This window comes from Phlebotomus papatasi, chromosome 1 (genome assembly GCF_024763615.1).
Source record: "Phlebotomus papatasi isolate M1 chromosome 1, Ppap_2.1, whole genome shotgun sequence".
Taxonomy (NCBI): domain Eukaryota; kingdom Metazoa; phylum Arthropoda; class Insecta; order Diptera; family Psychodidae; genus Phlebotomus; species Phlebotomus papatasi.
The window spans coordinates 23,488,934-23,509,582 of NC_077222.1; the positions used below are offsets into that span (position 1 = coordinate 23,488,934).

General features: G+C 37.4%; 5 protein-coding genes across 5 annotated transcripts; all 5 read right to left on the reverse strand.

Annotated features, from left to right (window-relative positions):
- Positions 1 to 5,014: 5,014 nt before the first annotated feature.
- Positions 5,015 to 9,134, reverse strand: LOC129799800 (uncharacterized). The gene is made up of 12 exons (XM_055844020.1): positions 8,811 to 9,134; positions 8,560 to 8,749; positions 8,455 to 8,498; positions 7,749 to 7,984; positions 7,556 to 7,688; positions 7,151 to 7,494; positions 6,280 to 6,532; positions 6,028 to 6,217; positions 5,923 to 5,966; positions 5,629 to 5,864; positions 5,433 to 5,565; positions 5,015 to 5,369 (listed from the first exon to the last, which is right to left on the reverse strand). Exons 1-12 carry the CDS (start codon positions 9,101 to 9,103, stop codon positions 5,015 to 5,017), a joined length of 2,451 nt encoding a protein of 816 aa, XP_055699995.1. The 5' UTR covers positions 9,104 to 9,134.
- A 987-nt stretch (positions 9,135 to 10,121) lies between these two features.
- Positions 10,122 to 11,751, reverse strand: LOC129798270 (zinc carboxypeptidase-like). The gene is made up of 6 exons (XM_055841323.1): positions 11,432 to 11,751; positions 11,182 to 11,371; positions 11,077 to 11,120; positions 10,782 to 11,017; positions 10,585 to 10,717; positions 10,122 to 10,523 (listed from the first exon to the last, which is right to left on the reverse strand). Exons 1-6 carry the CDS (start codon positions 11,722 to 11,724, stop codon positions 10,169 to 10,171), a joined length of 1,251 nt encoding a protein of 416 aa, XP_055697298.1. The 5' UTR covers positions 11,725 to 11,751; the 3' UTR covers positions 10,122 to 10,168.
- Positions 11,752 to 12,133: 382 nt separating this feature from the next.
- Positions 12,134 to 13,769, reverse strand: LOC129798269 (zinc carboxypeptidase-like). Its single transcript, XM_055841322.1, has 6 exons — positions 13,443 to 13,769; positions 13,192 to 13,381; positions 13,091 to 13,134; positions 12,798 to 13,033; positions 12,603 to 12,735; positions 12,134 to 12,544 (listed from the first exon to the last, which is right to left on the reverse strand). Exons 1-6 carry the CDS (start codon positions 13,733 to 13,735, stop codon positions 12,190 to 12,192), a joined length of 1,251 nt encoding a protein of 416 aa, XP_055697297.1. The 5' UTR covers positions 13,736 to 13,769; the 3' UTR covers positions 12,134 to 12,189.
- Positions 13,770 to 14,256: 487 nt separating this feature from the next.
- Positions 14,257 to 15,881, reverse strand: LOC129798268 (zinc carboxypeptidase-like). Its single transcript, XM_055841321.1, has 6 exons — positions 15,560 to 15,881; positions 15,308 to 15,500; positions 15,199 to 15,242; positions 14,897 to 15,132; positions 14,711 to 14,843; positions 14,257 to 14,642 (listed from the first exon to the last, which is right to left on the reverse strand). Exons 1-6 carry the CDS (start codon positions 15,850 to 15,852, stop codon positions 14,288 to 14,290), a joined length of 1,254 nt encoding a protein of 417 aa, XP_055697296.1. The 5' UTR covers positions 15,853 to 15,881; the 3' UTR covers positions 14,257 to 14,287.
- A 452-nt stretch (positions 15,882 to 16,333) lies between these two features.
- Positions 16,334 to 17,964, reverse strand: LOC129798274 (zinc carboxypeptidase-like). Its single transcript, XM_055841328.1, has 5 exons — positions 17,548 to 17,964; positions 17,293 to 17,485; positions 16,963 to 17,242; positions 16,774 to 16,906; positions 16,334 to 16,718 (listed from the first exon to the last, which is right to left on the reverse strand). Exons 1-5 carry the CDS (start codon positions 17,838 to 17,840, stop codon positions 16,361 to 16,363), a joined length of 1,257 nt encoding a protein of 418 aa, XP_055697303.1. The 5' UTR covers positions 17,841 to 17,964; the 3' UTR covers positions 16,334 to 16,360.
- Positions 17,965 to 20,649: the final 2,685 nt, after the last annotated feature.

The following is a 20,649-nucleotide window of genomic DNA, read 5'->3' on the forward strand; positions in this document are numbered from 1 at the left end:
GTGCCCCACTTCCCCCTAACCTCACATTTCATAAGTAAAGAGTAAAAAAGTGTGATATTTATTTTTTGGTTAGGAATATCACCATAACCTTTAATTTTTATTAATTTCGAAAAAAATATCGTAATTTATCAGAAAAATTTGACAAGTTGTTATATTTTCATTAAGAAAAATCCTTCTGGATTGAGAATTTTTATGATTAGACCCAAAAAGAAAAGCTTTTTAGGTTATGACACAACCTCACATTTTAACATAACCTCGTTTGTCTATTTCAAAAATAAATGTCCTTAACAGAAAAAAAATCCCAATGAAATTTCACAGAAAAAAGTGTACATAAAAATTATGAAATTTTAATTTTAGAAAAGTGTTTTAAAAGTGAGAATGTCTCTTGTTTAAGAACCATGGAAATAGAATAAAATAAAAAAAAAAGAGAAAAACTGTTTAATCTCAGTGTGAGGATACGAAAATCAAGAGGATATCAATCACAATTTTAGTATTTCCTGCACTTTTTAACCCAGAACCAAAATAATAAAAAAAAACAAGAATCACAAAGAAAATTCAATGCGTTGACTTTTTTACGTTAAACTGCTGGATTTTCTTTTTTTCTCACACGGAATCATCAAGAAAATAACAAAAAAAATATCCTTCCAATGATGGAAGAAAACATTAGGAAATGCATAAAATAGAAAGATTTATTAATTATGCTATAATTATTCTAAAAGAAAAGAATAAAAAAAAAGTTGACAGAAGACGTGTAAGTAAAAAAAAAACTAAAGAGATATGAATTAATTGATAATGTAATTTGTAGGTTTTAAGACTGCTATTTGATTTAAGGTCGTTTTAATAAATCGAAAGATAGGAACAAAAAAAAAACAAATACTAAAAGAGAAAAATTACAAAAAAAAAAAAGAAAATGCAAGTGAAAAGAGTTGAGTGAGAAAAGAATTCAACAGGAATCCGAGAGAGGAAAACGTTTTATTTGATAGAGAGAAAGAATGAAGTGAATTACAGAAGTATTCATTGTGTTATTTACATAATGTAATAAATTAATTGACATGATTTTGAGACTTTTTCTTACCCTGAAGTTTCTTTTTTGCCATTATACTCCTTGAAAGTATGACGCGAAAGGGTGCTGCAAGCATTTACTTGGAAATTGTTTCCGTAACTTATTGATTGGCACAATTTAATAAGAACGCATTAGCTCCATGTGCTAAGTTGAGTGGCAGAAAATGCTGAAATATTTCCTAAAGGACCTTGTATTACCTACGTAACTCTATCGATTTATTTTCCCAATTCCCGGAAATTGTACTCAGAAGGTTTCACATCAGTTTCGATTTAGAGAAAAAGGACAAAACGAAGAGCATACAAAATCATTTCATTTAATTGTAGCATAAATAATGAACATTTTGCTGATATTGTTGTTGCATAAAACGATAAAACCGTTGAAAGTTCGACAATAAATCCCCAAATTGGGTATTTTAGAGAGAGAGAGACAGTTGTAAAATTCTAGCTACAACTATTTGTCTCTTTCTCATCGACCTTTATCGGAAATTTTATCGACATTATATCGATTTAAATCAACTGTTAAAGGGTTTCTCGATTAACTGTTAACAGGAAAACGAAGTGCAAAAACGCAGGAGGCCCTAACTCAGCGTCCATTTTGCATTTGACGTTTCGAGCTGAAAAAAGTGTTCTCTGTGTTGCTCGTGTTTTTCCCCAGTTTTAAGGGTAAGTTTTTCTTTTTCTTTAAGAAATACTAATGAAATACATCAATAAGAGGTTCTAAATGAATTTGATCATGCTCTTTTAATGAATAAAGTATTTTTCCGGCTTAGAAAAACACATTGCATAATTATTTTGGGTTCGCCATCTTTAATTTAATTGTTTGTTCAGAGAAACCACCACTAAAGGAAAAAGTCGTTTTTGCATTCGAATATGGCAACTCTAAAAAAAAGTGGCTGATGTTGCATTTTTTTAAATGTTTTTAGGAATTTTTATTAATCTTGAGGAATTCTTCTTGTCTAATTTTCTTGAGAGAGGACTAATAAATATAAAAAATAAGATAATTATGATAAATTTGTGAAACTTGCATGGTTTTTTTGAGAACAAAAGACAATGAGTGAACGAACACTGATAGAAAATTGGAAAATTTTTATGATTTTTGTAAATTTTTTATTCTTTTCTTCCTTTACAAATAAACAGAAACTATTCTAGAATCCTTACAGTGTAAAGAATGTGAATTTTTTTTTCAATTCTTGAAGGATAAAAAGGAATTACTTTCCAGTCAGTAACACTTAGGTGATTTAATGTAATGAATTTCAGTATCCGAAGGGCTTCGCAACAGCACACAGATTATCTGGGGGTCTACCTAGAACTTCTAGGGCCTTTTCCCGAGAAGATAGAATGCCAGAATGACTATAAAAAAGCCCTCAAGAGCCCCAAAACAGACAACAAATATGGTCTGCATGCTATCTTTTCCAGGGCAACTTTCATACTAAAAAAAAACACAAGAAATAACAGTAAAATCACAGAATTTTCTCACAAATCTCTTCACTGGCCAATTCTTTAATAATTTTTAATGAATTTATTACGGAAATTTGTTTACTTCCGTGCAAAAATACATCAAAAACATTACCATAAATGTCGGAAAGGGCACCGTCCGCCAACTTCTTTTTGACAACTGAATCATTTTGCGGTGCATTTCTTCGAGCAAAGCAAGCACTTTTTCAAGATATTTTCCCGAGGATTTTCCAGGAAAATTTCTAAAAATAAATAGTCACAAATGCTTCCAAAACTCACCAATCTTCGATTCCAATTCATAAATCACCGATATTCCACATAATTTTCCACGAATTATGAATTGTTGCAAAAGTCGCTGAGCGACCCATATAATTTAGCTTATATTTTCACTATCAAATCACGTCTTTTAACCAATTCTGTGTCACTAAAATAATTCCAAAAACTATTTTCTTTATGTTAACACTAATTTTTATTGAAATTTCTGGCGAATGCTGGCAACCACCACTACAAAAGCAGGAAAACGAGTTATTCCTTAAATGTTGATGCAATATTCGTGTAAAATGGGATTCTTGTGTATTCAACTTTAATTTTTAGGACCAAATTTTACACAGTTTGGGAGTAATTTTGTGCTAAGTGATAAGCAAACATTGATATACCAAGTTTTAGTAAGTGCAGTTTCTGTTTGAATTGTATAAGAAATATTGTACATCGAGTAAATCTCATAATTTTAACATTACGGCATGTTCATTACGGTAGTCTCTTGGACATTTTGTAAGACAGGTAAGACTTTCTTTATTTTCATTTTTGCTTTAATTCACATCCACAATTTTTACTTACTCAGATTTTACTATTCGAAATCAAAGAGGAGAATCTGGAAATCGCCGTAAAATAAAAATCAATTTAGTTTCTTCTCTGAGATTCGCTCAATTTGGTCAGGATTATTTGGACCGGGCACAGAAAGAGAATGGTAACACTTTCCTAATAATTTAACAATTTTCACTACTTTTGGCAATTACAAATTTACAATTTTTCTTTTATTCTTAGGATTAACGTGGTGTCTGGTCTGGGAGCTAGTCTTTGTTAAATTATTAGGAAAATGTTAATTCTATGCTCGGTTCACACAATTATGACCAAATTAAACCAATCTTAGAGAAAAATATAAAGATTTTACCACTTATGAAGGCTTGAAGATTGAGCCAAAAGCTCTGGAAAGATTGATGCATTTTCCCTGAGTGATTTCTAGTTTCCGAAGATTTCCGGATCCTCATCCTCATCGATACAATCAAAGAGAGGGCAATATAATCAGGTTTTTCGATTACTCCCTGGTCTGAAGCTTAAAAACGGTAAGAGATATGGCCCTTCAGGGTTTCGATGTCTCTTCTAATAAACGCTATCTCGACCTTTTTTTCTTTTTTCCTCAAATCCATCAAGAACAATGTTTTTTCCGCTTGGTAAAAACGGGGTCGCGGGCCTAGAATAGCCAGGTTCGCAGCAAAGGCGTATCATAGAACGGATTGAATATAATAAAATATTAAAAAAAGCATAAACACAAAATTATAATTGAAGAACGGTAACATTTAGCTTACCAGGGATTTTCATCGAAGAAAAGCGTCTTTACTGAATTGAAATTGAATTTTATTTAATATTATGAGCTTTCCAGAAGCCAAAATCAATCAATTTGATTGCGAATTGGATTTATAGAGAATTATTGAAAGAAACTTTGCGAAAAATTGAATATCAAAAACTCCAAAATAATTTTTTGGGAAGATTTTGGGGAAGCTTTTACTCAACTTTTCTCAAAGAAATCTGCAATGCTGTACTAGAGGAGATGTTAAGGAATTTTCAAGCTTTTCATATCTGGATTTTAAATAATTAAAAGAAAGATAATTAAAGAAAGTTTCAAAGGAAAATTCAAGCTACTTCTTAGCTACTTCTTCTTTTAGCAGCTATCCGAACTATACTTTTTTAAGTAATCAGAATCGAACTTAAATAGGCTATGTGCCGATTTATTAAGTTAAATCTAAGGCCTGTGGTTAAAATTGAGGCAGTAATAAGTAAAAGCAGTAAAAGTTGTATTAAAGACTTTCTGTTTCCTCTTGTCTGATGGACGATATATGATTCATCTGACAATTCTTAAGTTTGACTTCCCAGATTTCAGAAATCAGCAACGTATCTCCAACACCTCGTTTAAAGATTATCAGTCGTTGAATTAACACTAAAGTTCCAATTTCTCGAGATTACATTTGGTGATAAATCTAATTGAAAAATCCCAAACTCCAAGAGTGGTCTTTCAAAGTAAAACAAACAATCCTATCAGACGAGCCTCTTTTATCAATCTTGTTTTAAACCTTCAGACTTGCCGTTGGATGTAAAGAAATTTCTGGGTATTCCCAAAATTCGACGTCAACAATCAAAATGCTTTATTTTTCTCTGATTCAATTCCGCACAAGATTAGATATGCCAACGCTCTTCAATCATACTTTCTAATCCTTGTTATTTACAAATGGCCCAATCGCTCACTCTCGTCAATCATACCAATCAGCGACTGCATAACTTCAATAGAATTAGGAATAATTTGATCTGGTGGCAGAAGGAAACCATGAGTTCCGTTGTCACGGAATTCGTAGACGTAAGTTAGTTTGATCCCAGCTCCGCCATATCCCCAATCTCCACTAGTTCCCGTAGCAATGTAGAGGTTGTTCATGCTGTGAACTGCGTATTCTGTTCCGAAGGGAACCCTAAGTCTATCGGCTGCAGCACGTCCAATCTGGTTGAGACTCTCTGCATCAGCTGCTGGAGCTGATGTCCAACCATATGGGTACAACAGCAGTTGACTGAAGGAGTGCATAGACCTGAAGATAGATAGATTGATTAACGAATTGCTAAAGATTAATGAAGAGATTTTCAAAACTTACAAATACATCTTAATATGATCCAAACGCTGAAGAACGTAATTAGCAAGTTGACCGGTTTCAAGTTCAGAGAAGGCATAAGGACCAGCAAAGATCTGGGAACAGGAGTTGTCACTAGCACCAGGTCCAGTTCCATCTGGAATTTCGGAAGAATTACTATGTATTATAACAGCTTAAGGATAATTGATATAATAATAACCTTGCCAGCGGTACCCGAAGTTCCTGTTGGGATCAGCTCCCCTGCATAGCAGTCCGTGGCGGGAACGAGTTGTTCTCCACATGCGGTTGACGTCATGGGAATGACGATAACCATCAGGATTGGTAACTGGGAAAATGTACCAGTCGTAGCTCTCAGCAATTCGACGAATCTCAGGATCGGTTGACGTTACGAATTCGTTGATGAGCCAAGTAGTTGATGCAGCAGTGATCCATTCCCTGATATCGATTTCTTAGTATCAATTCGTAAAAACGAACTATCAAATAGGATACTTACCTAGCGTGGATGTTAGATTCAACAAAGATAGCTGGATTTCCAGCCTGAAATTGATTAATGAATTAGAGCCACTTAACAATATGGCATCGATCAATATTCTCTTACCCTGTAAGACATCAAAAAGCCCCTGATAGGTTCCATTTCGTAGCTGTTTCCATAGGTAATGGGAGTCAAAACGTTTCCATGCTGTGCCAGCATCTGATCCATCCACACATTGATCTCATCCATAGTCTGGTATCTTTCCCAGAAACCAGTGTTCCTTGGTTGATTTGCTGGATCTTGCTTGTCAACGAGTCTAAGAAAAGTGTAAATTTTAGAAAACGAATTATATCCATTTTTCTTTTTTATTTTCCTTACTCCTGAACGTTGGTGATCTTCAGGATGTAGTCGTATTTCAGAGATTCCATGATCTCTTCAAACTCGGACAATTTATGTGGGGCTACCATAATTTCAACGGGATTTCCAACGTAGGAAGGACTCCTCCAGAAATCATAGCTCGAGAAGGCGGCCTTTTCAATCTCATGCATCACATGCAATTGTTCCTCATTATCAATTTGCACTTTGTACACTTTGTAGTTATCGAAACGAACTTTCTCAGCGCTCGAGAACGCTAAGAGAATGACAACCGAAAACACAATAAGGTTCCTCATCTTGACCGCCCTGCAAACTTCGTCAACTGAAACTGTTGAGTGGTACAATGTGCTCTTTTATACTTTCTCAGTGTGAAAATAGGCATATCTTGAAGACTTGAATTTATCACAATACCATTGATAAGGGAGGTGATTTGGTATACGAAGTGATTGATTCGCTCACATAAGGAGCGCTCCCCATTGGCTACCACTAAGACTCTTAACGAGTAGTTACTTCAACGCCTTTTGGTAGATTTCCATAAAAATTGGAAATATTCGAGAAGCAACGCTAACATTTTTAAACTAAGTAAATTGGAAACTGCAAAGAACACCTGACTCAGAGTGGACTGACCTTGTTTACCGATTGTGGCTTTCTAGTCTTATCTTAATCTCAACAATCTTTCAAAAACAAATGATGAAATTTCACCATAAATGATGAGATCGTTTTTGAGAACAAGCCTACGAACAGCCTACCAGTTGAAATTTGTTGTCTTAAGTCCTGCCGATTCCAATCAATCAAATACTCGAAAGAGAAAAGACGCTATTCGTTTTTATACAGAATTGGTCTTGCATTACATTATTCTTAATTTACAAAAAACCCAATCGCTCGCTCTCGTCAATTAGGCCAATGAATGACTGCATAACTTCAATAGAATTTGGAATAATTTGTTCCGGTGGTAGAAGGAAACCATGAGTTCCGTTGTCACGGAATTCGTAGACGTAGGTTAGCTTGATACCAGCTCCGCCATATCCCCAGTCGCCACTGGTTCCTGTGGCAAGGACCAGGCTGTTTATGCTATGAACGGCGTATTCTGTTCCAAACGGAACCCTAAGTCTATCGGCTGCAGCACGTCCAATCTGGTTGAGACTCTCTGCATCAGCAGCTGGAGCTGATGTCCAACCATATGGGTACATAAGCAACTCACTGAAGGAATGCATGGACCTAATAAAAATTAAATCGGTCAACAAACTTCCCTAGATTTTCAAAAGATTTCAAAACTTACAAATACACCTTAATATGATCCAAACGCTCAAGAACGTAGTTAGCAAGTTGACCGGTTTCAACCTCGGAAAATGGATAGGGACCAGCAAAGGCCGGGGAGCAGGGATCATTACTGGCACCAAGTCCACTTCCATCTGAAATATAAGACGTGTTACTACATTATGACTGTCAAGGCTATTCGATCTCATAATAACCTTGCCAGCGGTAGTCAAAATTTCTGTTAGGATCAGCTCCCCTGCAAAACAATACGTGCTGGGAACGAGTTGTTCTCCACATGCGATCGACTTCGTGAGAATAACGATAACCGTCAGGATTGGTAACTGGAAAGATATACCAGTCGTAGCTCTCAGCAATTCGACGAATCTCAGGATCGGTTGACGTTACAAATTCATTTATGAGCCATGTTGTTGATGCAGCAGTGATCCATTCCCTGCAATCATTTTGGACGGGTCGGAAAACCTTCTCAGTTTTGTGAAATGTTCGAACTCATGACTTAGATGTTGTACCTTAAAAGTGGTTTCGCATTATTTGTCTACTAGATCAGAGGTGTGCAAGAACCGTTGAAACCGAATAGACGTCAAAATAAGTTTATTCAGGTAGCGTTTTGACCATTGACGTACAAGTTTCTTTTGACGTTTTTTCGATTTCAAACGGTTCTTGCACACCTCTGTACTAGATCAACAAACTTGTTTAGAGATCTTACTACTTCCCTATCAGCATTAGCAAAATATACCAAAACCTTTCCAACTAGCCCAAATCTAACCACTACGTTTTCGAACTATCTAAAAAAAACACGGTTTTGGAGGAGTAGGAGAAGGATGAGGAAAGTGAAGTGTTAACATATTGCTCTCCTGGTAGACTTCAAACAGTAAAAAGAAGTAAGAGAGATAGGATACTTACCTAGCGTGGATATTTGATTCAATGAAGATGGCGGGATTTCCAGACTTGAATTGGTACATGAGTTAGAACTACTAAACAGCGTTGTAGTGATCAATATTTTCTTACCCTGTAAGACATCAAAAAGCCCCTAATAGGTTCCATTTCGTAACTGTTTCCATAAGTGATAGGAGTCAAAACGTTTCCATATTGTGTCAGCATCTGATCCATCCAGACATTGATCTCATCCATAGTCTGGTATCTTTCCCAGAATCCAGTGTTCCTTGGTTGATTTGCTGGATCTTGTTTGTCAACGAGTCTAAGGAGAGAGAACACTTTAGAAAACGTATCACATTGTCCATAGTATGACGTATCCTTACTCCTGGACGTTGGCGATTTTCAGAATGTAGTTGTATTTCAGAGATTCCATAATCTCTTCAAACTCGGACAATTTGTGGGGAGCTACCATAATTTCAACGGGATTTCCAACATAGGAAGGATTCCTCCAGAAGTCGTAGCTCGAGAAGGCGGTCCTTTCAATCTCATGCATCACATTCAGTTGCTCCTCATTATCAATTTGCACTACGTACACTTTGTAGTTATCGAAACGAACTTTCTCAGCGCTCGAGAACGCTAAGAGAATCACAACCGAAAACACAACAAGGTTCCTCATCTTGACCGCCCTTCAAACTTCACAAACTGAAGCTCTTGTATTGGTCAACGAGGTCTTTTATACTTTCTTAGAATGTAAACAGGAATATCTTGAAGATTTGAACTTATCAATACTGATAGGGCTGGGAATTTTGTACACAAAGTGATTGATTCATACACTTTTGGGGTTCTCTAGCTTAGCGATCACTAAGCTTTTTCGTAACGTTTAGTCGCCTCACTTTCTTTTGGTAGCTTCCCATAAAAGATATCCGTAGGTTGGCCTCGGATGTTGGCCTCTGATCAATGTCCAAGGAGGAGTACCCGCGACGAATTCCCGATTTTCCCTGTAAATCCTCATTTGGAGTAGTGGACAGACAGTGCGGACAAAATTTCAGAGACAAATCACATAATTGATAACTGAGGAAGACGCGTTGAAGCGTCGAAAGCTTTGGCAAAGAATTTTGTGTTTTCCTGTCCTGAAAGGATTGCACCCTCTGACGCATCCGGAGGGAGTTCATCTCATTGACCTTATACGAATTACCGTCAGTAATCTACAGAAAATTCGTAGAAAGATTATCGAATTTTGGATATTCACTGCACAATTAGAATTATCAGAACTTGTATACCAATTATTACATTATAATCTTTTCTAAATATCAACGATCTTTACAAGAATGTTGAAATTCTATAAATGGCAAGTTAATGATTGGAGACAAGCGGAAACAAGCCTACGAAGAACTGATCAGTTGAAGTTCATTGTTTTATTGATAGGGAGTGTATCCGGTGTTCGCCAGTGGGAAAAGTGGTCACCCTAAGGGAAAACACTTTTTTGATCTTGCCCAGAGCTTTCGGTCCCAATATGGACCTTCTTCAGTGGTCGACTAAATTGTGTTTTCTTCTTAGGGTGACCACTTTTCCCACTGGCGAACACCGGATACACTCCCTATCAAGAAAATCGCGCCAGTTCCCATTATTAGATTTCATTGTTCTAATTCCTTCTATTCCCATGCAATCATTTCCTCTCAAGAATAAAATCGCTCTTTGTTTTTTTTTCGCAAAACTGCTCTTGCATTTAATTATTAATTATTTACAAAAAGCCCAAACGTTCGCTCTCGTCAATCATACCAATAAGGGATTGCATAACTTCAATGGAATTTGGAATAATTTGCTCTGGTGGCAGAAGGAAAGCGTAAGTTCCATTGTCACGGAACTCGTAGGCGTATGTAAGCTTGATATCAGCTGCGCCGTAGGCCCAGTCTGGACTGCTTCCTGTAGCAACATACAAGTTGCTTATGCTGTGCACTCCGTAATCAGTCCCAAATGGCACCCTAAGTCTATCGGCTGCAGCTTGTCCTATTTGATGGAGGCTCTGTGCATCTGGGGATGGATTTAAGGTCCAGCCATATGGGTAGAGCAGCAGCTCACTGAAGTTATGCATGGACCTGCGGAAAGATAAAATTGTTAACGACTACCTAATAATCACAATAATATTTTCAAACTTACAAGTACATCTTGATATGATTCAACCGCTGAAGAACGTAGTTAGCAAGTTGACCGGTTTCAAGCTCGGAAAATGGATAAGGGCCAGCAAAGGTCTGAGAGCAGGGATTATCACTGGCACCGGGTCCACTTCCATCTGAAATTACATAACCGTTAGCATATAAAAGAAATTGATTAAGGATACTGCGTCTAGTATTGACCTTGCCAACGGAAATCAAAGTTCCTGTTCGGATCAGCTCCCCTGCACAGCAGTCCATGACGGGAACGAGTTGTTCTCCACATGCGGTTGACTTCGTGGGAATGGCGATAACCATCAGGATTGGTAACTGGGAAGATGTACCAGTCATAGCTCTCAGCAATTCGACGAATTTCAGGATCGTTTGACGTTATGAATTCATTGACGAGCCATGTGGTTGTTGCAGCAGTGATCCATTCCCTGATATCGAATTCTTAGTATCAATTCGTAAAAAGGAACTACAAAATAGGGTTATTTACCTGGCATGAATAGTAGATTCAATAAAGATGGCTGGATTTCCGGCCTGAAATTCTTTTGCGTGTTAAAACTTCTGATCAATATATGCAAAATCAGTATCATTTTACCCTGTAAGACATCAAAAATCCCCTAATAGGTTCCATTTCGTAGCTGTTTCCATAAGTAATGGGAGTCAAAACGTTTCCATGTTGTGCCAGCATCTGATCCATCCAGACATTGATCTCATCCATAGTCTGGTATCTTTCCCAGAAACCAGTGTTCCTTGGTTGATTTGCTGGATCTTGTTTCTCAACAAGTCTAAGCAGAACAAGTATTAAAGAAAAAAGTCTTATAGTTCATACTCTGTGGAATCCTTACTCCTGGACGTTGGCGATCTTCAGACTGTGTGTGTATTTGAGTGAGTCCATGATCTCCGCAAATTCGGATGCTTTATGTGGAGCCACCATAACTTCGACGGGATTTCCAACGTAGGAAGGACTCTTCCAGAAATCATAGCTCGAAAAAGCAGTCTTTTCAATCTCATGCATCACATTCAGTTGTTCCTCATTATCAATTTGCACTACGTACACTTTGTAGTTATCGAAACGAACTTTTTCAGCGTTCGAGAACGCTAAGAGAATCACAACTGAAAACAGAATTAGAGTCCTCATCTTGACCGCCTTTCGAACTTCACAAACTGAAGCACTTGAATGGTTCGATGTGCTCTTTTATACTTTCATAGAGTGAAAACAGGGGTATCTCGAGGTATTAAACTTATCATAATAACTCTGATAGGGACGAAGGTTTAGTACGGTAAGTGATTGATGCATTCAATTACGGGGTATTCTGTCTTAGATCACTAAGCTTCTTTGAAACAAACATTTGCTTCAACAGCTTTCCATTCATATCATGGTTTAGAAAAACATACTATCGACGCTGAGAATCAGCTGAATTTGTTTACCGATTTTGATTTTCTAATCTAATTGATACGGATTCGTGGTTGGGCTTGGGAACAAGTCTATGCTTATTCATACTGTTGAACTTTGTTCTTTGTTTCTGATTCCAATCAATCAATTCTTCTAAAGACAAAAGTCGTTTATTGTTTAGTAAAATTGCTTTTACATTATATTGTACTTTTACAAGTAGCCCAACCTCTCACTTTCATCGAGCATACCAATTAATGATTGCATAACTTCAATGGAATTGGGAATAATTTGATCTGGGGGAAGAAGGAAACCATGAGTTCCGTTGTCACGGAATTCGTAGACGTAGGTTAGTTTGATCCCAGCTCCGCCATATCCCCAGTCTCCACTGGTTCCCGTAGCTATGTACAGGTTGTTCATGCTATGAACGGCGTATTCTGTTCCGAAAGGAACCCTAAGTCTATCGGCTGCGGCACGTCCAATCTGGTTGAGACTCTCCGCATCAGCTGCTGGAGCTGATGTCCAACCATATGGGTACAGCAGCAGTTGACTGAAGGAGTGCATAGACCTGGAGAAAGACAGATTGGTTAACTATCTATAAACAGCAACAAGTTTTCAAAACTTACAAGTAAACTTTAATATGATCCAAACGATCAAGAACAAAGTTAGCAAGTTGACCGGTTTCAAGTTCAGAAAAGGCGTAAGGACCAGCAAAGGTCTGGGAGCAGGCGTTGTCACTAGCGCCAGGTCCAGATCCATCTGTAATTGCGGAAGAGTAACCATGTCTATAACAGCTTAAAAATAATCAATATAATAATAACCTTGCCAGCGGTACCCAAAGTTCCTGTTAGGATCAGCTCCCCTGCATAGCAGTCCGTGGCGGGAACGAGTTGTTCTCCACATGCGGTTGACGTCATGGGAATGGCGATAACCATCAGGATTGGTAACTGGGAAGATGTACCAGTCATAATTGAATGCGATGCGACGAACATCAGGATCGGTTGATGTTAGAAGTTCATTAAGAAGCCATGTGGTTGTTGCAGCAGTGATCCACTCCCTAGAATCGTATTCTTAAGTTTTCTTTGTAAAAATATTTGATAGATTGGATATGTACCTAGCATGGATGTTAGATTCAATGAAGATAGCTGGATTTCCGGCCTGGAATTGGTTTGCTAAATTAAGATTCTGTTGTTACTTAACCAATGCTGATCTTACATTGAAAGAGAGCAGGACACCCCTAATAGGTTCCATTTCGTAACTGTTTCCATAGGTGATAGGTCTCAAGACGTAAGCGTTGTCGGAAAGGATCTGATCTAACCAGGCGTTGATCTCATCCATAGTCTGGTATCTTTCCCAGAAACCAGTGTTCTTTGGTTGATTTGATGGATCTTGTTTGTCAACGAGTCTAAGGAGAGGGAACACTTTAGAAAACGTATCACATTGTCCGTAGTATGACGTATCCTTACTCTTGAACGTTAGCGATCTTCAGGGTATAATTGTATTGCAAAGATTCCATAATCTCTTCAAACTCAGACAATTTATGTGGGGCTACCATAACTTCGACTGGATTTCCAACATAGGAAGGACTCTTCCAGAAGTCATAGCTCGAAAAGGCAGTCCTTTCAATCTCATGCATCACATTCAGTTGCTCCTCATTCTCAATTTGCACTACGTACACTTTGTAGTTATCGAAACGAACTTTCTCAGCGTTCGAGAACGCTAAGAGAATCACAACCGAAAACGCAATTAGGTTCCTCATTTTGACCGCCCTTCACGCTACACAGACTGAAACTGTTGAATGAGTGACCTTCCTTATATACACGAGTAGTTGATGATGATGCTTATCTTGAAAAACTAAACTTTTAACTCCACTGATAGGAATTGAGATTTGTCTTCGAAAATGATTGATTCATAAATTTACCAGACGTTTAGCCTTATCAACAACTAAAGTTCTTCCGAACTGCCTATTTAATTGGGTTCGATATACAGATTTCTATTAGAATCTGCAACATCAGACAAGAAGGATATCAGTTTTTGAACTTTAGTTACACAAGAAGAGCAAATGAGGAAAGCAAGCCAGTAAACTTGTTATCTAAATCCCAAAGAGGTTTTAGAAGAGTGATTAATTTTTCTCGTAAAGTGCTAGTTCATTGTGAGGGACAAACCTACTAATAGCGCACACACTGTTTTTCTTTGACTTAAGCCCTGCTGATTCCAGTCAATCAATTCCTTGAATGATTAGATTGTGAAATCAAGTGAAATCTTTACAATTGTATTGTATTTTTGATAAAAAAAAATGGTACGTTTTTATTTAGAAGTATCCCAATCTCTCACTCTCTTCAAGCAAAGCAATAAATGACTGCATAACTTCAATGGAATTGGGAATAATTTGATCTGGTGGCAGAAGGAAACCATAAGTTCCATTGTCGCGGAATTCGTAAGCAAAGGTCAGGTCGATTCCAGCTCCAGCATAGGCCCAGTCTCCACTGGTTCCTGTTGCAATGTACAGGCTATGCATGCTGTGTACGGTGTATTCTGTTCCAAAACTCTCTCTAAGTCTATCTGCTGCGGCATGTCCAATTTGACTAAGATCGTCCGTATTTGCAGCAGGGGCTGGTGTCCAAGAATAGGGGTAGAGAATCAGTTGTGTGAAGGAGTGTAGAGTCCTGCAGAAAGATGGTTCGTTGATTAACTTTAAAACCTCTCCCGAACTTACAGAGGTTTCCGAACTTACAAGTAAACCTTAATGTGATCCAGATGTTGGTTAACAAAGTTAGCAAGTTGACCGGTTTCTAGCTCGGAAAAGGGGTAAGGGCCAGCAAAGATCTGGGAGCAGGGATCGTCACTAGCGCCAGGTCCAGTTCCATCTGCAATTAAGGAAGCGTTAGCACTACGTATAGGAAATCTAGGTTATACTTACCTTGCCATGCGTAGTCGAAATTTCTATTAGGATCGGCTCCTCTGCATATCCAATCGGAACGGGATCGTGTACTTCTCCACATGCGGTCGACATCGTGTGAGTAGCGATATCCATCGGGATTTGTAATTGGGAAGATGTACCAATCGTAATTTTCAGCGATGTGACGAATCTCAGGATCGGTTGACGTTAACAGTTCATTGATAATCCATGTGGTTGTTGCACCAGAGATCCACTCCCTGTAATTATGATGGTTAGAACGGTTAAAACGTTTGAAAAAAATCCATTTAAGATTGAATATTTACCTAGCATGGATGTTAGATTCAATGAAGATAGCTGGGTTTCCGGCCTAAAATCGGTTTGTGAATTAAATCTTTGGAGTATTATAACGATTACAACAAAGATTAATCTTACTTGGTAGGATATCAAAACACCCCTAATAGCTTCCAATTCGTAGCTGTATCCGTATGAAAGGGGTGTCAAAACGTCGCTATATTCTTCTTCGATCCGATCCAACCAAGCGTTGATCTCATCCATTGTTTGATACCTTTCCCAATTGAAATCATCGTTTACGGGCTGATTTGCTGGTTTTTGCTTGTCAACGAGTCTGGAAAGAACAAGTACTAAATAAATAAGGCTCATCCCCTGTACCTATGAGATCCCTACTCTTGAACATTAGCGATCTTCAGGCTGTAACTGAATTTCAGGAAAGACATAATATCTTCAAACTCGGACAATTTATGCGGAGCCACCATAACTTCAACGGGATTTCCAACATAGGAAGGACTTCTCCAGAAGTCATAGCTCGAAAAGGCAGCCCTTTCTATCTGATGCATCACTTTCAGTTGCTCCTCATTGTCCACTTGCACTTTGTACACTTTGTAGTTATCGAAACGAAGTTTCTCAGCGTTTGAGAACGCTAAGAACATCACAACCGAAAACACAATTAGGTTCCTCATCTCGACTACTTCACAATTTTTTGCTGACTGAAGTCACTGAATGGTTCTTCGCTCCTTTTTATACTTCATTAGGTCTAAATGTGGCATATCTTTAAGAACTGGATTCTTACGTTTACTGATAGCAATGTGGTCCACGAAATTGATTGATTCACATATTTACAGGGCGTTTCACATGAGTAGACTGCCCTGAAGCATGATTCTTTGGTATTTTTCCGTGAAACTCTGAGATATCGGGAAAATCCCATTACAATTTCTTTGATTATAAGTCTACAACTGCAACAGATTTGTATATCCGGGTTCGAACGAAGCTTTAAGTATCAAAATAGGTTTTAAAGAGTGATGCAAGTTTTTGATAGATTAGTAGTTCTTAGTGATTCCACAGTGGACAAGCTTTCGAATCTTCTATCAGACAAATAATATCATTGCCTTAAGCCTTACTGATCCCAATCAATCAATGATTCGATAAAGAAACCAAATGAAAGCTTTTCAATCATCTTTATTACCCCTGTTATGACATATAGCCCAATCTCGTGCTCTCCGCCAACATAGCGATCATTGATTGTAGGACTTCAATGGAATTGGGTATTATTTGATCAGCCGGCAAGATGAATCCGTAGGTGCCATTGTCGCGGAATTCATAGGTATAGGCTAGCTTGATACCTGCATCGGCATAGGCCCAATCGATACTGGTTCCTGTTGAAATGTAGAGATCATAGAAAGTCTGGACGGTATACTCAGTTTGGTAGACTTCCTTCAAGCGGTCAGCCGCTACTGTTCCAATGTGATGAAGATCATCGTAGTCCTCTGCAGGGGCTGATGTGTAAGACCATGGGAATAGTAGGAGAAGACTGTACGAATGATAGGACCTAGAAGACCAATCTTGTTAGCAAGTTTCCAAACAAAGATGATCTCTATACGTACAAGTAAATCTTTATATGATCAGCGTGTTCTAGAACAAAATCAGCTAGATTTCTGGTTTCTGGTTCGGAGAACGGTGCAGGACCAGCATAAGTTGTTGAACATACGTCATTACTAGCTCCAGGAGCAGAACCATCTACGATAAATTCATGTTATATAGCCTGTTTTATCTTGAATATGGGCTTAAGATACCTTGCCAACCATGATCCCAGTTCCTATTAGGATCGACTCCTAGGCATATCACTCCGTGACGTGCACGAGTCTTCCTCCACATACGATTGTTCACATGGGAGAAGTGGAAACCATCAGGATTAACATTCGGGAAGATGTACCAATCATAGTTCTCAGCGATTTCACGAACTTCCGGATCAGTTGATGTTAGGAACTCATTGAGAACGTAAGTGGCAGTTGCAGATGTAATCCATTCCCTAGCGTGAGTGTTTGATTCAATGAAGATAGCAGGATTGCCTTCCTAGAATATCCAAGATCGTAAAGGGCTCAGTAACCTTAATATTAGCCTACCTTGTAAGATAGGAGAACACCCCTGATTGGTCGCCCTTCGACACTATTTCCGGCACTGATTGGTGTCAAGACATCACTATACTCTACAAGAAGTCCATCCAACCAACTGTAGATCTCCTCCAAAGTGTGATATCTATCCCACCCGAAATCATCATTGGCTGGGGCTGCTTTAGGTTGCTCGTTATCAATAAGCCTTGAAAGCAGAACAACAGTCTGTTGAAGATCAAAAACTACCTTTTCCATCAACATTCTTACTCCTGAACATTAGATATCTTCAGCTTTGTCTCAAACTTAAGGGATGACATAATCTCTTCAAATTCCGATGATTTATGCGGAGGCACCATTACATCAACAGAATGACCAACTTTTCCAGGAGCCTTCCAGAAATCATAACTGGAAAATGGTGCTTCTTCCATTTCTCTCAGCACCTTCAATTGTTCTTCATTATTCACTTCTACTGAGAACACTTTGTAGTTGTCGAACCGAGCTTTCTCACCGTTCGAGAACGCTAAGAATATCACAACTGAAAGCACTAGAAGGTTCCTCATCTCTTGTGTCTTTTCTTCCAACTGGGGCTGTCCGGCGATTAATAGCGCTCTTTTATACTTGATTAATTTATCTATTGAATTGCTTATCTTTGGTGATAATGGTGCTGTTTTTGGAGTAATTTTGAAAGAGGGTTTTATTTCCTAATCATCATTCAAATGTTCCAGTCAATTTCTTTGACTCTTGATTGAAGTCTTGAAAGCTCATTGAAGACGATAAAATCAGTTTCAATCCCGGGGGTCTGATATTTGAGTAATCTAGTAAAGTGTTAGACCTAGTGATCTAATGAATATTTGATCTGTTTGATAATTATTTGACCTTGACACCTATTAATTCATTATTACAAGTATATGTTATACAATACTAGATCTAGTAATTAGTAATCACAGGCAATTTATTGGTCTAGTAATTTCGTGATCTAAGAATTTGGTGAGTTTAGTATTTTAATTATTATCAATTCCGGTAATCGTCGGGGTATGGGACAGCTAAAAAAAAATGATTCTTCCCAAAGCTTTCGGCTCAGACTCCAAGATTTCCTTGGTTCACAGGGCATAGGATCTGAGGCACTGCACTTGTCTTTCTAGTTATTTTCACAATTTTCTTAGTAATTTTGTTCTGTATGTCTTTCTTGTGGTTTCTTTGTGAGATTGATTAATGTTTGAGTTTAGGAGGTTTAGGAAATAAATAATTATCCGATCTAATAGCGTACATATTATTACTAGGTCCTTGCACGGCTTCCACGTCTTACAAAGTAAAATTAGGAGTTTCTGACAATTCTCCAACCACTTTATGACCACCTAACGACCGCTTTATGACCAGATTAATTTAGACATGTCCTTAACCCTCTAACAGTGTTTTCTTTAATATGCCAGAAAAGTAGTTAAATAATCAAGGGGGAGATATTTGGATGAAAATGTGTACACCACTTCCAGGCACTTCCATGACTTGAATGGAAGAGCCCTTCATACTTCCAAAACTTCGAAACACTCTCGAAAATAATGCAATACTTCCAACACTTCTTGCACTTCATGCACTTATAATACTTAGAAATCAGTAATTTATTTAATCTGATGAACAATCTAATTAGGAAAACTTTTAAAAAATCTGAAGAAATTAATTTTTACACATATTTTTAAAATTCTTCTTATATTTTGATTTTTGAGCACCAGATGAAGGGCTATTAACACATTTTGAATTTTCCTAAGAGACTAGTGTGGCTACTTTTGGAAAATAGAGTCTCTAAAAAAACGTAATTTCGTTTGTAATGAAACTGTGCTGAAAAGTCTGCAAGAGTCTAAAAGTACGAGTGCAATATCTAATTCAGCACTCCACACGTATCTTCACTTTTTATTAAGTTTCATTCTCACTCTGGTTTCAAATCCTTTTAAAATTGAAAGGAATGATTTTAATGATTAACCAATCTTGTTGCAAAATCTAAAAAGTAAATCTTTTTCGCTATTGTTATATTAGATCAATTTCTAATCACCTGTCGACAATCGATCCAGAAAAGGTTCTTCATCGCAACATAAGGGAAGTGTACCACGGATCGGAATGTTAAGAGACATGCTCCATATTTAGCTGAAAATATGAGACCCAAAATACTATTTGGTAGTTTTTCATATGCCAGTTGATACATTAGTGCTCCATTTAACTATTTCCATGTATTTACACTTTTGTTATTTACGGAAATTACTAATATATCGGTTTAAATTTAAATTCAAGGATGCAGTATGTTCCACTGATCGGAACGGGGTGAGCCATGAATCGGCAGACGTTTTTGATGAGGATTCTTCTGTTTTCTTGGCATTCAAATCATTCTATAAGGCTTCAGTGAAGCTTTTTCGTCACCTTTACACTGTGTACTGTATATTCACACGGAAAAAAACTTCTAAAATTGTATAACTTAATGAAATTCTCACTTGTAAATACAGCAGACTCTCGCTCAATCGGCTTTTTTTCAATCGGGCGCAAAACTTTGTTGACAATTTTCACGTTTGATTTTAAAGCAAATTTGTTCAAATTCTCTGGAGTTCCTCTTGTTTTATCGTGATCTTTTATATTTGAGCGCTTTTTGTGGAATTTACAATGATTTTTATGCCCAAATCTCTCCATAAATTGGATGACATTTTGCCCCAAATGCCCGATTGAGAGAGAGTCTACTGTAATTCTTTCACAACAAAAATATCCAATAATGGTCGTGAAGATGGCCTGAGCGCGCTGAGCGCAATTTTTCGCGAACCCAAGTGTGCCGATCCGATGGAACAAAACGTACTTGTTCGCAAAAAAAAATTATTTTCCATTTTTATTGCCGACAGAAATAAAAAGGTGCACTGATAGTGAAATTAGAATCACTAAGTATTAATTTTTTAGTTAACACAGTTTTGCAAATAATTTTAATCAAACATAATAATAAATTTGAGTATATTTGCTCCATTTATTGTCATTAATCGAACTTAAAAATTTCAACAAAACTTTTCATTTTGCCTCCCGAATTGAAAATCTTAACTAAAAGTAACGTAGTCTGAAATAATGTACAGTGGACTCTCGCTTATCCGTGAGAGCGGGACCAAATGTCACACGGATTTTGAGATTGATACACATCAAATTGTTCAAAATCCAACGATTTTTTTAATTTACATTGAACATTTGTGAAGTGAATTCTGACTTGACTGAATTGACATTGTCTCTAAACATGCGTAGTGTCCAAAAAAGTTACAGTGAGAAAGAATTACAGTAGATAGAACACATTTTCTTTAACAAAAAACCCCAAATTCAACAAAATTTTTAAAATTCAACTGTCTCACGGACTTT

Excerpts from the sequence above, each read along its gene's own strand:
- LOC129799800 (XM_055844020.1), bottom strand. The coding sequence starts at position 9,103 with ATGAGGAACCTTGTTGTGTTTTCGGTTGTGATTCTCTTAGCGTTCTCG. Across the intron at positions 8,499-8,559 it reads GCTTTTTGATGTCTTACAGG|TCTGGAAATCCCGCCATCTT; the intron begins GTAAGAAAATAT and ends TACCAATTCAAG. Across the intron at positions 6,218-6,279 it reads AAGATCACCAACGTTCAGGA|ACTCGTTGACAAGCAAGATC; the intron begins GTAAGGAAAATA and ends CACTTTTCTTAG.
- LOC129798270 (XM_055841323.1), bottom strand. The coding sequence starts at position 11,724 with ATGAGGACTCTAATTCTGTTTTCAGTTGTGATTCTCTTAGCGTTCTCG. Across the intron at positions 11,121-11,181 it reads GATTTTTGATGTCTTACAGG|GCCGGAAATCCAGCCATCTT; the intron begins GTAAAATGATAC and ends AAAGAATTTCAG. Across the intron at positions 10,524-10,584 it reads AATCATATCAAGATGTACTT|GTCCATGCATAACTTCAGTG; the intron begins GTAAGTTTGAAA and ends ATCTTTCCGCAG.
- LOC129798268 (XM_055841321.1), bottom strand. The coding sequence starts at position 15,852 with ATGAGGAACCTAATTGTGTTTTCGGTTGTGATGTTCTTAGCGTTCTCA. Across the intron at positions 15,501-15,559 it reads AAGATCGCTAATGTTCAAGA|ACTCGTTGACAAGCAAAAAC; the intron begins GTAGGGATCTCA and ends TGTTCTTTCCAG. Across the intron at positions 15,243-15,307 it reads GTGTTTTGATATCCTACCAA|GCCGGAAACCCAGCTATCTT; the intron begins GTAAGATTAATC and ends AACCGATTTTAG.
- LOC129798274 (XM_055841328.1), bottom strand. The coding sequence starts at position 17,840 with ATGAGGAACCTTCTAGTGCTTTCAGTTGTGATATTCTTAGCGTTCTCG. Across the intron at positions 17,486-17,547 it reads AAGATATCTAATGTTCAGGA|GCTTATTGATAACGAGCAAC; the intron begins GTAAGAATGTTG and ends TCTGCTTTCAAG. Across the intron at positions 17,243-17,292 it reads GTGTTCTCCTATCTTACAAG|GAAGGCAATCCTGCTATCTT; the intron begins GTAGGCTAATAT and ends TGGATATTCTAG.
- LOC129798269 (XM_055841322.1), bottom strand. The coding sequence starts at position 13,735 with ATGAGGAACCTAATTGCGTTTTCGGTTGTGATTCTCTTAGCGTTCTCG. Across the intron at positions 13,382-13,442 it reads AAGATCGCTAACGTTCAAGA|ACTCGTTGACAAACAAGATC; the intron begins GTAAGGATACGT and ends CCCTCTCCTTAG. Across the intron at positions 13,135-13,191 it reads GTGTCCTGCTCTCTTTCAAT|GCCGGAAATCCAGCTATCTT; the intron begins GTAAGATCAGCA and ends AACCAATTCCAG.